General features: G+C 65.9%; 1 protein-coding gene across 5 annotated transcripts in view; it reads right to left on the bottom strand.

Moving 5' to 3' along the window:
• Nucleotides 1-15,888, bottom strand: part of CBFA2T3 (CBFA2/RUNX1 partner transcriptional co-repressor 3) — a 29,400-nt gene that overhangs the window by 4,878 nt on the left and 8,634 nt on the right. For 2 of the 5 annotated variants that reach the window (XM_050904293.1, XM_050904295.1), the window contains exons 2-5: nucleotides 3,697-3,843; nucleotides 2,134-2,211; nucleotides 841-1,082; nucleotides 353-442 (exon numbers count right to left, since the gene is read on the bottom strand). In XM_050904293.1, the coding sequence (XP_050760250.1) occupies nucleotides 353-442; nucleotides 841-1,082; nucleotides 2,134-2,211; nucleotides 3,697-3,843 (557 nt within the window). Of the gene's footprint in view, nucleotides 1-352; nucleotides 443-840; nucleotides 1,083-2,133; nucleotides 2,212-3,696; nucleotides 3,844-3,946; nucleotides 3,984-15,150; nucleotides 15,225-15,888 lie in introns of those variants that run through there. The other 3 variants (XM_050904298.1, XM_050904296.1, XM_050904297.1) reach the window with 3 other exon arrangements.

The raw sequence follows: 15,888 nt of genomic DNA, 5'->3' as shown, positions 1-15,888 counted from the left end.
TGCCAGGCGTGCCAGCAGTCGGCGAATCCCTCTGGAGCAGGGTGACAGTGCGGAGTCAGCGCGAAATTAAAAGGCAAATAAAAAAAAGGGGATTTTTAATGAATCGCAAATGGTTACCAGCTGGGCCGAACCCCTCGCTTTATTGCAAACAGCCCCGGCCTCGTGTGACTCCACACGTGCAAGGAGCTGGGCGTGCGGGGGGGGGGACACACACACGCGTGCCCAGGGGGACGCAGGCAGCCCCACAGGCAGCTGCCAGCCTCGACCCCAAAGCCACCCCCCGAATCCCCCTTTGCCGGCAATGCCGACGCTAACCCCGACATCCCCGCGGCGCCCGGGCTGGGGCACCCACCTTGAGGAAAGGGATGACGAAGGGTCGCAGCGGGAAGTTGGTGGCTTCCTGGAGCTTGGCGTGAAACTCCTCAATGGTGAGCGTGGAGTTCTGCGGGGACAGCCCGGGCTCAGCGCCACCGGCCACAGCCCCCCGCCTGCCCTCCACCCCCCGGGGGGGATGCTTTGCTGTTTCTCCCCCATTTCTCCCCCATTTCTGCTCCTCCGCTGGCTCTGCCGCACTCGAGGGAAAACCATGCTCGAGGGAAAACCACGCTCGAGGCTTTGCTGGCAATGCCAGCAGCAGGGACCCAACCCTGCACCGTGCTGTGCAGATCCCAGGAGATGCCGGAAAAACAGCTCCCATTTTTCCAGGATTTAGGTCAATCCAGCACCAACAGGACCCTCTTTTTTTCCCATTCAGCAGCATCTCCATCCCAAAAGGAGAACACAGGATCCCCAGACATAGCATCGCCCCGCCAGCCCCCGCCCCGTGCCCGACAGACGTACCACGAGCCCCAGGACGAGGGTGCGCACCCGCTCCCCGATCTCGGGGGAGATGTCGTTGCCGAACTGCTGCAGCGTGGTGAGGAAGCGCTTGAGCTTGGAGAGCTGGCGGGCGCCGCAGGCCGGCGGGAGCTGGTGGGTGGAGAGGGAGGCGGTGGAGGAGGTGGCCGGCCCGTTGCTGAACCCGTTGGGGGTGGACGGGGCCCCATTGATGGCGGTCGGCGAGTGGCTGCTCCCGTTCATCACTGCGGGGAAGAGAGAGGGGACGGGAGGTCAGAGCGGGCGGCCGTGCCCTGGCACCGCGGGGATGAGGCTGGGCTGGGGGAACCGGAGCATCCTGCCGGGTACTGCGGGGCCAACACCCCCCGGGAGGCTTCGGGATGCTGCTGCATCCCTGGGGTTGCATCCTGGACCGGTCCCTGGCACTGCAGGAGGCAGATGCAGGCTGTGGGGAGGGATGGGATGCAGTGCATGCGCCAGCTCAGCGAGGGCCTGATCCTGCTCCTCGACGTTCAAGCCAAGACAAAGGGCTCCATCCTGCCCCTCTGGGAGCTGCTCAGCACCCCCCAGCGAGAAGCCACGAGCCATTTCCCACAGAGCCCAGCCTGGCTTGCAGCACGCCGGCACCTCTGGCCCCGCTGCCCAGGCGGAGAGGATGGGAGCTGCCCGGAGCACCCCATGTCAGGGGACCGGCGGGAGGACATCTCAGGGTGCCAGCCTGCGGTGCGGCGGGCCCCTCGCTCCCGCGCCAGCCCTCTGCTCAGACCGCGCGAGCGCAGGGACCTTTCCACGGCCGGCACGGGTGACGGCACGCGTCACCCCATCTCCCGACCGCGCGCCGTTCCGCGGCACCCGGGGCATGCACCGCGCCTTTCCCCACGGCGCGCCGGGCACCCGGCTCCTGGGATCGCACTAACCTTGCGGTGCCTGTGCCGCCCTGCCTGCCCTGCCTGCTTTGGCGGGCTCCCGCTCGCTCTACGGCCGGGCAGTATCAGCCACCCGCTAAAGAGGTGCCGAAAATAACCCGGCGGCCCCAACTGCTTTTATTCCCGCGACAGGTGCGTTACTAAGTTAGACGCCGCACATGTCCCTCGGCCGGGCCGGGGCCGGGGTTCGCATCCCCGTGACCCGCCGGGGCAGGGCGAGGGGCTGGCGCAGGGAAGCGCACCCTGCCCAAGCTCCCCCCACGGGCAGCACCGTGCCCCCCGTGGGACCCTGCGCCTCCCGGGGGGGGGGGGTGGGGTCTGCGGCTGCGGCTCGGGTCTCTCATGAGAGCGGATGCTTCATTTTACTTACAAAGACAGACCATCGACCATTTCAAGCAACCATGAAAACGGCCGCGAGGCAGAAACGTCGGAGGGCCAGCGTCTCGATCTGCAAGCAAAATAAAACACGCTATGATGAGAGAGCAGAGGGGGCAGCTCTCGGCCGAGGGTCCCGGCTTGGGCACAACCCGCTCCTCCTGCGGGCAACGCTCCTCGACAGCGGGCACGGCAGGGGCATGCGTGCCGTGGGTGAAGCCACCTGGACCCAGGCGTGCCAGGGATGGAGCCGGATCCCTGCATCCCACTGCAGCCGGAGGGAAGCTTCAAGGGATGCTCGGTTGCCTAACACGGTCCCCGCATTTCGGGACCACCCCTGCGCAGCCCCAGCGCAGGGAGTGGTTTGCAACATTTCCCCGAGACCAAGAACAACCGAAACACCATCACGCTGCGGGCCGAGCCACGGCGGAGAGGCTACCTGCACCCCCAGCCCCTCGTCCTGCACCGAGCCGAACCCAGGATGCCACATCTGCCGCAGGGCTCGGATTAAAAAGCAAAACCCCTCAGAGCGCAGCCGAGCACAAGCTGATTTCTAATTAGAGAGCGTCTGGCCGGGAGGGCGGCAGGGCCGCGGCGGGGAGCACTGCCGGGGCGCAGCGGCTGTCGAGGGGCTGCGGCTCAGGGGGTTTTTTAGGGGTGTTTTCTTCCCCGCTGGAGTTTCTAAGCAAGAAGCAGCTACGAGCAAAACCCCTGCGTGCACGCGTGCCCGGGATACGTCTCGGCGGAGCTGGAGCAACCCTTGCTATGGCCACCGCCGCTCCTGCCAGGGGAATCAGCCTCGGCCCCTGCCCGCCTGGATCCTGCCCCGTGTGTGCCTTGTCTGGCCGTGTGCCGGGGCGGTGACGCCGGCACAGGGACCGATCCCCGGTGCAAGCCCTGCGGGCGTGCAACGAGCCCACGTGCCACCAGTGCAACCAGCGCGTCGGGGCTCCCCCAGTTCAACGCTGCTACAGAGACTGAGGACTTGAACCTCGAGTCCCCGCCGAGTCTCCTGATGCCACCACGCCTTGGCCTGGGCAGGGCAAACAGGTCCCTGCCACCACGGCTGGCCGTGACATCGCCCTGCCACCGCCGGGTGCCACATGCGGACGGGCAGGCAGGTCCCCACCTACCCAGGCCCCCCGACAGGGCCAGCTCCGACCCGCAGGGACCCCCCCAGGCCGCGGCACCCTCCAGCCAGCTCTCTGCAGGAGAGAGCGCCCGGAGCCACGCGCTGCTCTGTGCCACCGTTCAGTGACCGCGTGGCAGGAGACCAGGACGTCCCTGTCCCCAAGCACCTCGCAGGGCACTGCTGGCGACGGGCAGTGCCGTGGTGCTCCCCGCAGGCACATGCATGAGCCGCGGCTTGGGGCGTGCAGCCCAAAGACCTTCTCCGGTGCAAGGATGGGTAATGCCACCCCACAGCACGGCCAGCACCACGCAGGGGTCTGAGGATGCTGCTGGTCCCGGGTGCAGCATGTGACCCAGAGGCGAAGGGAGCCGGGCAGCTTCCCTGCCTGGCATCCGTCCCCATCCCCACCAGCAGCCCGGTACTCACTGGTGTTTGTCGTGAAGGAGGGGTGGCGCGTGGCTCCCTGTGTGACGGCCGGCGGTGGTGGAGGCATGCTGGGCGGCGTGGACCTGGACTGCGTCTTCACGTCAGCCGGCGAGTCGGGCATGGTGGCGGCCCGCGTCTCCGCGTTATCTGCGGGGAGAGGGCACGGGGCAGTGAGCAAGGTGTGCCGGGCAGCGCCGCGCTTCCCCTCCAAACCGGGGTCAGGTTGGGGGCAAAGGAGACGCTCAGGGACCTTGGGCTGGCCTGGGCATCTCTGCTCCCCGGTGCAGGATGGCAACCCTTGCCTTGGGCAGAGCTCGGGCAGCACGGACGGTGCCTGGTGTCCTGTGTGCCTGCAGGACAGTGGGGATGGTGACCGACCTCCTGTGCATCTGCACAACGGTGGGGACGGTGCCCTGTGCCTGGCGTGGATGCAGGGTGGTGGGGACAGGGCAGGGCACTGCTCTGCCCCTGCAGCGCCAGCTCTGCCCCACGCACGGGGCACAGCCCGGCCCAGCACACGAACAGTGCGTGCGTCCCTGCAAAGCCATCGCTGTCACGTCCCGGCACCCTCCTGCCAGCGGTTACCTGCCCACATCTCGGGAATCCCCGGCTGCCCGCTAACCCCTCGCCGTCCCCGGCAGCTACGCACAGGGCTGCCGTAATCCCAGGCAGGGATTATGCACAGGCAGTAAATCGTGGGTTCGTTACGGCGATGCTCGGTGGCAGCAGCGATGGCAGGACCCGCGCTCCCACCGGTGGCTGTCCTCCCGCAGCCCCGAGGAGCCCTGCAAGGTGCCGGATCCTGCAAACCAGGACACGTGGGGCTCCCTGCCATCACCACGCTGGGCTCCCCCCAGGCATCGCTGCCTCCCTCCCACCGCCCTGCGCCTGCAACCCCAAATAACACCCGGCAGCGGCATCCCCGGGGCAAGCGTGCCAGCACCGTCCCTTCCGGATGGCGGCAGCGGCACAGCCCCGGTGCAAGGTTTCGGCCCCGCGGCTGCTGCGCCGGGCGGTGACGGGTGGCCGCAAATGCGGGCAGCTGCGGCGATCTGTCAGTGTGCCCGAGCCCGCGCCGCCGCCGGCCCCAGCCAAAGAAGGAAGCGGCCGGCACGGCTGCCCCGCGCCCGGCCGGGGTCCCCGCTGCGCCCCGGCACGCTCCCCGCCAGGCAAGGCTGATAAACGCTAATCTAATATGCATGCTTAATCCGCTGCAACTGTTGTGAGATTAATTGAACCCTGCAAGAGCACATTGCCTGGGCTAAATAAAACGGGGGCCTCATCCTGAGCAAGATGCTGTCGGGGCTTGTGCCACAGCCGATGCCGCACGCAGAGGCCCGGGAGATGGGAGAGCTGCTGGCAAGGGCTGAAATCTCGGGCAGCCACCATCGTGATCCCACAGAATCCTCCTGGATGGCTCCTGCACCATGGGAGCATCCCTCCCCTCCCATGGCACACTGTAATCCTGCAGACGCCTGGATGTGCATGCTCCAGTTTCCCTTTCCTTGCTCCCTTCTCCCACTCCAGCCACAGGAGAAACCCCAAGACCAAGCAGCATCCCTCCCCATAGAACAGCCGTTTCTTTACAGGGCCTGCCAAAATAAAAGGTATGTTTTGAAAAACACCTTTTATTTTCCTTTTCAGGGAAATGCCCATCTCTGGGCAAGGCTTCTCCAGCCTTCCAGGCTTCCCCCGTCAATCAGCAGAGCAGGATCCAGCCCCGACGGCAGAGGGTGAGCCGTGAGCGTGCACAGAGCATGACCCAGACTGGGTGGCTGCATCTGCGCAGCCGCAGCACCTTGATCTGCCGGGTGCCCGCACGATCCCTCCTGGGCTCGGCATGCCCCGGGCATCGCCCACTGCCCAGCTCGGCAAAGCACAACCTGCATCTCCTCTGCCTGCCGGCTCCTGCCCGCAGCAGGCAGGGCCAGCACCTCCCCGTGACACAGGGCTCTGCGTGGGCACCGTTGCCATCCCCTTGGCCTTCTCGTCCCTTCCGAGCCCGGGTTTTGCACCGCGGGCCGCTGGCTGACATTGCACATCGAGCGCGGCGCAGCGAGGCATTGCAACACGCTCTTCACATCGGCAACGCTGCAACCGCCCACGTGCTCGGCCTGAGGCCCTGGCCCTCCACACAACAGCCGCCGGGCGTGGGGACAAGCCACAGCAGCTTGGGGACAGCGTGGCATCTTGCCCGGGTAAGCGCACCTGCAGCAGCTGCCTGCACGGCTCCCAGCACGGAGGGGCTGCGCCAGCGGGTTTGGCTCTGCCGTTGCTTGCAGGGAGGGAGGAGGCTGCAGGCTGCGAGATGTTCGCCCCAGCCTGCATCCCTGTCCCTGCCTGCATCCCTAATATGGTCCCTGCCTGCATCCCCATCCCTGCCTGCATCCCTGGCACTGTCCCCACCTGCATCTCTGTTCCCGTCCCCACCTGCATCCTTGTTCTCGTCTGCATCACTGGCAGCATCCCTGCCTGCATCCCCAGCATGGTCCCTGCCTGTATCCCCATCCCTGCCTGCATCCCCAGCACTGTCCCCACCTGCATCCCTGTTCCTGTCTGCATCCCCAGCACCATCCCTGCCTGCATCCCCGGCACTGTCCCTTCCTGTATCCCCATCCCTGCCCGCATCACCGTCCCCATCCTCGTCCCCCTTGCTGTTCTGACTCCGTATGCATGGCCACACTGAGGGGAAAACACGACACACTCGTTCTGGCACCAACACAGCTTTTCCACAGCTTCCCATCGGGAGGAAAGTTTCCACGAAGCTGAGCAAGCACCTGGGGAAACGAGGCCTGGCTGTGTTTTTTCTTGTCTTTTCCTTTTTTTTCTCTAAGTCATAAATTTTCCCCGAGGTGTTTGCAACCCAAACACTGCCATGTGGGCATGGGGACAAGGGGCGGCCCCAAACCCGATGGGATTTCTCAGTGCCCAAGCCCAGAAATGCCCAAAGCAAACAGAGACCGGAATGCCCACAGGATCCAGCCACAGCCGTGGCACCAACCCAGGTCCTTTGCAGGATGGGATGAGCTCCGTGGCGGGTGAAGGGGGTTTTGGGGGGCACGGGGCAGCCTCCCGGCAGCGCCTCCAAACAATAATTCCCTAACACGACTCAAACTCTGCTGGAATTTTTTTTTTCTTTCTCTGTTTTTGGTGGTTTTTTTTTTTTTTCTTTCTTTGGGGTAATTTGTCCCAGCCGCTTGGGGCTGTGTCTGTTTTCCTCCATCTGGTTTCCATTAGGCCTGTGCAGCCCAGATGAATAAGTAATAATATAAAAATAAAAGGATTAGTATTTTCTCCTTGGCTGGCGGGAGCGGGCGTCCCCCGCCCTGCCTCCCGGGGCCAGCAGATGCCGGACCCCGCACACCCCCGCGCGACCCCAAGCCCCCCATTTGTCACACCAGAGGGTTTAACCCCCGGTACACTGGCCCGGGCACGGTCCCCGCTGGGGTGACGCACACAGCACGGCCGTTACCGGCTGATAAAGCCCGGCTTGGCCCCGGCTTGCCCGTGGCACCGAGCTCTGCGCCGTCCCGGCAGCACCGCAGGGGTTGGGGTTTGTGACCCCGCTGGGTGCCAGCAACCCCCGAATCGCTTGCCCGGCTTGTGCATCACTCTTCCCGGGTGGAAGCTGCAGGAGAGCCTGTTAGCCGGTCCCCTGCCTCCCACCGGAGCTGGGGCAGGGGGTCTGCTCGCCGTGTGCTCCCCAGCAGGCAGTGCTGGATGCTGGAAAGCACCAATGCATGGCACCGTGCGGCTGTGCATGCCGGTAGGCACCAACACATGGCATGGTGCAACCGTGCGTGCTGGCGGGCACCAACACATGGCACCGTGCAGCTGTGCGCACCGGCAGGCACCAACGCACAGCATCGCACAGCCACGCACACCGGCAGGCACCAACGTGCCGCACCGTGCAGCCGAGCACGCCAGTGGGCACCAACACATGGCATCCTGCAGCCGTACACACCCATGGGCACCAATGCATGGCATCCTGCAGCCGTGCATGCCAGCAGGCACCTATGCATGGCACCCTGCAGACTGGTGCCTGAGTGCCGGGGCCCGGTAGCCGGCCCAGCCCGGCGTCTGCTGTTTCCCACAGCCCCGGGGAGCCCGTCCCGCCGCTGCAGGCTGTGCCCCAGCCCGGGGTACCCGTCCTCCCCGGGCAGCGAGTGGCCCCTGCTCTCTGCAGCCTTGGGCAGGGCCAGGGAGCAGCTGGGGATGGTGACAGGGATGTGCCAGCCCCGGGGTGAGCCCGATGACTGCGGAGCACCCAGGCTGGCTGCTCTCCTCTCCGCTTCCCCAGGGATGGAGAGGGCAGGGAGCTACCCTGGCTGCGGTCATTGGAAATCTCCGGCTTCCTGCAGCCCTCCCCTCCCAGGCCAGGCAAAACTTCCTGGGCGAGGAAAGGGTTAAAAGAGAATTAAAAGACCAGCATCCTTCATGCTCTCCAAATGGCCACAAATGAAATCCAGATGCTGGAGGCGACGTCTCCCGAAGCCAGGCTGACTCCGAAACAAAGGCAAGCATTCCTGCTCCTCAGCTGCCGCTGCCACGGGGGCCAAGAACAACTCCCCGATAAGATGGCGAGGGACCGAGCCGTCCCAGCTGGAGGACGTCAGGGAAGCGTGCAGCGCCGGCGGCCAGGCAGCAGCGCCGGCGGCCAGGCAGCAGCGCCGGCCACGTGCACGAGCCCGGCAGCGGTGGTGGGAGCTGCAGGGCATCGTCGTCTCCCTTCTCCCCTGCACCCATCCTGATCCCCTCCCCGGGGACGCGGTGACGAGGGGGGTAGGTGACGGCAGGCAGCTCGGAGGTGGCTCATCCCTAATTGCACGCTGGAGGGGGAGAGAGCAGGACGGCGGCTGCGGGATGCTGGAGGGATGCTGCCCACCCCCAGCAGTTATCCCATTGCCAACGGGTCCCAGTGTGTACGTTTTGGGGAGCCGGGCTAGGGGGGCGTGATCCAAACCCCAGCACTCGTCAGCACAAATGAAGCCTTTTAAAAAGAAATCCAATTAATTAAACCCTCTGCACAACGTGTAAATGAACCCGGCTTCGGCCGACTCCAGGCTCAGGGAGGCGCTTGCAGGCACGCTGGCGCGGGGAGCTCTCGCTGCAGGTAATGGCTGCCGTGAGGACGACGGGACGCAGATGTGTCCGGCGGTGCCAAGGGAGCGCTGGCAGCGGGGCCCAGCCCTGCCAGGCACCTGGGCCCTGCCTGCACTCCTGTCTGCAGGCAGGGATCCTCGCAAGGATGTTCATGCCCCGAGCGGTGCAAGTCTTGCTCTGCCCTGCTCCTCCAGCCGGGGGGGATGGTGGCTGCCTGGCCCAGGACGGGTGACGGTGCCATGCCAACCAGCTCACGAATTTGGGCATTGCCCCTGCGGTTTAATTCGGCTGCTCAGCTGAGCGGGACCTGCCGTCCTCGCACCGCCGCGGCAGCCCTTTGCACCAGTCGGCGAGCCAGCTTTTGTCCCTGCCATCCTCACCTTGCCCATGGGTGTCCTGGGATGGGTCCCACGCCACTGGCCCGGGCTGGGACGCTCCCCACCCACCCAATGCCGGGACTAAAGCGGGTTTCACCATGCTCAGATACATCCCGATTTGCTTTGATTTGCTTTCCCCGCAGCCCCATCGCGTGAGCAGCCCCTGGCCACGCTGCCTGCACCAGCGGTGCCAGCATCCCGGGGATGTCCGGCGCTGCCGGCGGCGGCGGGGGGGATGCGCCACGGGCAATGCTCCTCGCTTGGCTCCAGGGCAGCGGCTGCCGGCGGGGACCCTGACGCCTGGTCCCCTTCCACCTCCGCCAGCGTGGCAGTGACAGCACGGCTCTGCGGGGGACATCAGCACCCGGGGCCAGGCTCCCCCATGCACCCCAAGCCCAACAAACCCCATTTCTGAAGCCACAACCAGCCGTCCAGGGTCCCAAACCCACTGCCTCGGCTCCGCACAGGCAGTGCCAGCTAGCTCCCGCTCGCCCCGAGCCGGCGTGGCCAGGGAGGAGGGAGATGGGTTTGATTTTCCTCAAAACAACAACAACAACAACAAAAAAACCAAACCCCAAAAAGCGCCCTCTCTGTTTTACAAGCCTTCATTTGCTATTGTTTATGTAAACAGGTAAATTGTTTCGTATCTCAATTAAAAACATCTGCCACATAAATGAATACCAATTAACTCATCCTGTTTTTAATTACTCTGTTAATTACACACAGGCAGCAAAAAGGATGGCAGGGGAATAGGGAAAGCATGCTTACAACCCCCCCCTTCCCACCTTGCTCTTGGCAAGGATCCGAAATGTGCCCAGATAATGATGGATTAAGGTGGCTGGTGAAAACCGTGGCTCGTGGCCAGCTCCGGCGTGGCGGCTCCCTCCCGGCCCGGCCAGGCGCTGCCGGGGTGCCTCACGGGGGTATTTCCCAGCACCCTCCTGAGAGGTGCAGCACCACCCTGTTTCGGAAACCCCGGGCCCTGTGGGACGTGCCAACGCCACCTGCGTCATCCCCCGTGCCGGCAGCGGCCACGGCACAGCCCGGCTGGCTTTCCCAGCGCCGGCCCCACATTTGCTCTCAAAACGTGTCCCAGGGGAGAGAAACCTCGGGATGCCAAAGCACGTGGGAAGGGCGGGAGGATGGAGGAGGCTTCGCGCAAGCAGCATCCTCATGGACCAAGCGCATCCTCGAGGCGCCCATGCCGCCCTCAGGACCCCTCCTGCTGCCAAGGGGCAACATCTCCGCGTGGCCACGGCAGCACGGGGTGGATGCCATCCTCGAGGCGGGCCGGCGGCGATTGCCAAGGGACCCCAGGCGCCGTCAGCCCCTCGCCCCCCCCCAGCTGCGGGAAGCTTTCCAAGCAAGCAGATGGGGCAGGGGAGCGGCGGCAGCGAGGAGGAGAGCAGAAAAGGCTATTTTCTCACGCTACATATTTAACAAGTCGAACATTTTGTGCATTTCAGCCTTGCCTGTAAAAGCATCTCAGGCCCAGCCCCGGGACTCGACGTCGGAGCCTGTGAGTCAACAGCAGCTGGCGGCGACGTGGCCGGCTGGCGTGGAGAGGGGCTGGAAAGTGGGGTGTCCCCCTCTGCGGAGGGTCAGGCTGGGGGGTCTCCCTGACCCACTGGTGCTGGAGGAGCAGCAGGACAGCCAACGACACCCGCCGAGCCCCCCAGCCGGGGCACAGCAGCCGTTGCAAACGCTGCCTGCAACGCTGCACCCCGGTGCTGCCGTCTGACCCATCCTGCCAGCAGCTCCGGGACGGCGGGGGGAGATGGGCACGCACACACCCTCACTGCTCCCCAGCTGCCTTACGCTCCTGGAAATTAAATATACTGGCTAAACACCGCGAGTAAACAGAGTGCCGTGGCCAGCCCAGCATACCTGGAGGCACGTGGGCACCAGCAGCGCCGGCCGGAGCTGCCCCCCGCCCAGGAAACACCCACGTCTCGGCTGCAAACCACCTCCCCGGTGCAAGGGCTGCGGGTGTATCACCACATCGGCCACGCCGGAAGGGCAACCGATCCACCAATATCTTGCCAAAGGGGCACCCCAAAACCAGCCCGATGCCCCGGCTGCAGAGGCGGATGCTCTTCGAGGGCAGGGAGAGGTTCAGGCTAAAATGTCCCAATTTGTAATTTTTGCAGCCACCCAGCCACATGCACAGGGACGCTCGTGCCCAAAGGTGGCCTTGACGGCTGGAGCGGGGACAAGCGGCACGAGCAGCCAGGGGACATGGGGCATTCTGGAGGCAGAGCGGCTGGGAAAGGGAAAACATCCTCCTCCACACGCCAGCGCCAGTGGGGAGCTCCCTGCGAGGTCCCTGCAGCGTGGGAATGCCGAGGCGCCGCCAGCTCCCCAGGGACCCCGGGCCGGATCCTGCCCCGCAGACACCGGGATGGTAGCGGCTCTGAAGGGGTGCCGAATCCAGCCGTGCATCCCCACAGCCTCTGGGCCGCTGCCTTACTGACTCTTTGTCTATTTTTTAACCACGGGCTCCATTTCAAGGCGATTTTGCCCGTGTGAGATTGAATCAAACAACACAGGAAAAAATATTAATGAGAATTTTGCAAAATAAACAGGAAATCCCTTGGATGTTTTCTGGAAACATTGGTCAGCATCTTCCAAAGGAAAGCTGTGGGCTTGTCAAGGTGGGGTTGCCCCTGGAGAGCCTGAGCGCGCTGGGAGGGACGGCAGAAAACAAGCTTCAGGAAATCTAAAAATAAACCCCGAACCGGGCAATGGCACTAACGCCAGCGGTGCCTGGGCAGGGGGGTTCTCCTCTGTGCCACCAGTCCGGTCTCGCTCCGCGCCGGCCATCATGAAGCTCGCAAGGACCGGCCCCAGTTTGGGGACCCACCTTGTCCCCAGCATGGTGGGGCAGCTTAATCCAGCTCCTGCCCGTGGTCCAGCTTGGAAAGCACAAGCCAGGGCTGCAGCATCCGACCCACATCCCCTCGATCCCAGCAGCAGCTTTTAAGCCCAGCTTTGCACCGAGCTCAGCGGTGCAACCCACGGGCTGCCCCGGCTCCCTCCCAGGGCCCAGGCAGCCCCGTTTGCAGGATCAGGCCCTGATCTGCCCAAAACCTTGTGCACACTGTGCTGGTCTGGCCAGGGGCAGAAGCAGCGTTGCTGCCGGTGGTGGGGGCTGGTGTGTCCCCCCCAGCTCCCTACCCCACTGCCAGCGCTCACGCATGCCTCACCAGCAGCCCCGTGCTCCCCGGCCAGCTCGCCAGCAACCAACTGACCCCCATTAAGAGATGTAATAACAGACATTTACGGGGTGCCTCTCCTCGGCACCCCGCCGCACCCTGCACCCCTTCCCCGGGTGGCCGCGGGCAGGGAGTCGCATTGCCTCTAGACTGTGCCGGGGATTTAAGCCAGCTGCCGGCAGTGAGCGGAGCCGAGACCCCATTTCCACGGCAAAGCCGGACGCCGCACAGCCCAGATCCTGCCCGGGGTTTTCCATGCGTGCAAACGACCGTGGCTCAGAAGCAGAAATCCAGGGAAGGGACGTGGGGGATGTCAGCAGAGACCCGCCAGCCCCCAGCCACAGGTCCCCCGTGGGACCTGCCAGAGCCCCCTCCCCAGCACGCTGGCTGCAGGCAGCCCACCCCGGCCGTGCCGACGGAGCTGCCCCCGAGCCCGGTGGTGCCGAGCATGCCGCAGCACCAGGCAGAGGTTGGGGGGCTGCTCAACCCTCCCAACCCGAAGCGGGGCTGAGCACCGGAGTATTTTTCCGTCCTGCACCCTGGAAGTTCCCAATATAAAAAGCAAATCCTGCACCCACACGAGGCCTTGCCGCTTCCGTGCCCGAAGCCGGCACCCACCCCGTGCCGGCACCCAGCACCACGGGAGAACAGCCTCTCCCCACCCCACGCATCTTGGCTTTTCCTCCCTACAAGCCAACATCTGCAGTCACATCTTTTTCAAACAAAACATGCCCAACATCTGGCTGTCCCCGGGTAAAACCTTACCTGCCAGCGCAGACACCGGCCGGGCCTGCCGGCAGGCAGCAGGCAGGGAAAAATCCCTTCGCACAGCCAAGTTCATCTCCGCTTACCTCCCCAACCACAGCAAAAGCAACGCTCAAAACTTCTCCCTGCGTGGAAACGCGCCGTGCGGGGACCTGCCTTAATCCGCCTCCGGAGACCCAAGCGCCCACCCCGGGCGGCAGCTCAGCCCCACGGGGCTCCTCACCCGAGGACCATGGGCGCCGGGGCTGTCAGCATCCTCCCCGGCTGCTGCTCCGCATTTGCCGTGGGGTTTTGGGATGGTTCCCCCGTATCTCCGTGCCCCATCCCATAGCAGAGCTCACCCTGCCGCGGTGCCAAGCAGACGGATGTTTGCAGAGTGTCTTCAAGTCGCTCGACAAAGGAGCAGAGAATTAATATTCCTTTTAATTAAAGGCAGAAAAATCTCTTTGTTCCTGAACAGAGAGAAAACAACAGAGGGAAGAGCTCAAAAGCTCTTTCTAAGCTAGAGACGGGACCATCGCTTAGATTCAAAGACACTGTCAACGTGCACGTGACCTCAAATTAAAAAAACAAAATGAAACCCAGCAGCGGCAGCAGCTCCTCTCCGAAAGCGAAGGAAAGTTGCAAAGTTTTTCTTGGCTAATAAGGGGGGGGGGGGGGCGGAAAAATCCAACAAAAGGTGCGTTTAACCAGAGAAACGCTCTGCGGTATCCGAAGGCACCATCCAGCGGCGAGGGCTGCGTGGGGAAGCGATGGGGAGAGCTGGCCGTGCCCCGGCCCAGCGTCACGGAGGAGCCACGGAGGAGCGCGGTGCCAGCCCCGCTCCATCGCTACGCCGACAGCATCCCCTTTGCAAAACCAGGCCACCGCCGAAGGAGCCGGACGGTGATTCACGGCTGCGAGGATGAGAAGCAGGGCAGCGCCGAGGCAGAGAGCTGGAGGCTCCCCAAAAGCCAGCCTTCCTTCCCAAATCTGCATCCAACAAAACTGTCCCGTCCCCCCGCCGTGGCACACGCGAGGACACGGCGCGTGTCCCCAGCACGGACCCGTGTCCTCGCGTGTAAACACAGAATTATGCTGCTGTAGCTGTAACTTCCCAAACCAGCCCTGGGTTTCCTCCCACAAACTCTCCCGAGTGGATCAGCTACTCCTCGCCACGGAACGCGGCTCCATCTCTAAATCCGGAGCGGGATGTGGAGCCGGCGGGTTGGCGCTCCGAGGAGGAGGGATGCAGGGATGAAAACGACTTCTCCCGCCGGGCACAAGTCGGGAGCCACGACCCGGGGAGGGTTTGCTGCGGGGAGCGGGTGAGGGCACAAACTCGCGTGGGTTCCCGGGGATGCCGGGCCATCCCCACGCCGCCCCGGCTCTCGGAAAGCAGCTGCCGGGTACGGGGAGAGGGAGCGCAGGCAAAGCCCCGGCCCCGCCGCGGTAGGGGAGAGAGGTCCGCATCCCGCCGCCCCTGCGTGAGCGCGGCGGCGTGGGAGCGGGGCCCACGGTCGCGGCAGACCGCTCCTGCCCTGCCTCCGCTGCAGGAACCGCTCCGAACGCTGCCCGCTGCACGGACGGCGGCTCCGGTGCCCGTTCGCCCCGGCTGTGCCCCCGCTCGCCCTGCCCCGCTCCGCCGCCGCGGTGCGTCCCGGGGGCGGCCAGGCACGGGGCCGAGGAGACCGTGGCGGCGGCGACCGCGCTGGCTCGGGCACCGGGAGCATCCCCGTCCCCTGCGCACCGGCAGCTTCCCCGACACCGGGAGCATCCCCCGGGCGCCGGGAGCTTCCCCGACTACTGCGCACCGGGAGCATCCCCCGGGTACCGGCAGCCTCCCCGACTACTGCGCACCGGGAGCATCCGCCGGTCACCGGGAGCCTCCGACTCCCCTGCGCACCGGTAGCATCCCCCGGGCACCGGTAGCATCCCCAGCCCTTCTTCCCCGGGAGCCTCCCCGGGCACCGGGAACCTCCCCGTCCCCGTTCCCGGGCGCGGACGGCACTTACCGTCCTGAGGTGTGGCGGAGGCGTGAGGTAAGTCCCAAGGCAGGGGCCGGCAGGAGCGGGCAGAGCCGGCAGCGGCCCCCGGCGGCGGCGGCCCCGGCCCCGGCCCCGGCCCGGTTAAGGCCGGCGCGGGAGAAGCGCGGCCCCGCGGCGGCGGCTGCCCCGGCACCTGCCCGCCGCCGCTCGCCGCTCCCGGGGCCGCCGGGGGCCGCCAGCCCGGGGATCGGGGCGCTTCCCCCCCCCCGGAGGGGGGGTACCGGAGAAGCGGGGGGGGGAAGGGCGGGGGCGGAGAAGCCGGTAAATCCGCGGGGCCGCTTCACCCCCTACGCGCTGCCCGGCGCCGCATCCTCCGGCGCCGCGTCGCGGCCATGGGGCGCCCGCGGCCGCGCTCCGTGCCGGGCCGGGCCGCCCGCAGCGCCCGCCGCTGCCGCCGCGCCGCCCGCCCGCCCCGGAGTGAGCGCCGCCCGCCCGCGCCGCTGCCTTAGACGGTGCCTCCACCGCGCCCGGCAGGGGGCGCCCCGCCGCCGCCGCCGCCGCCGCCACCGGAGCGGGGCCCCCGGGGTGCGCGGCCGGGGGAGGTGGGGGGGGGGACCGGGATGTACGGGACACGGGGCTGCGCGGCACCGGGGGGGGGGGGAGGGCTGCACGGCACCGGGGGGCTGCGCGGGGGACACGGGGCTGCGCGGCACCGGGGGGGCGGGGGGGCTGCGCGGCACCGGGGGGCTGCGTGGGGGACACGGG

This window comes from Gymnogyps californianus, chromosome 12, assembly GCF_018139145.2.
Source record: "Gymnogyps californianus isolate 813 chromosome 12, ASM1813914v2, whole genome shotgun sequence".
Classification (NCBI taxonomy): domain Eukaryota; kingdom Metazoa; phylum Chordata; class Aves; order Accipitriformes; family Cathartidae; genus Gymnogyps; species Gymnogyps californianus.
The sequence above is the reverse complement of the archived record's forward strand: the minus strand, read 5'-3'. Positions and strand labels throughout refer to the sequence as shown.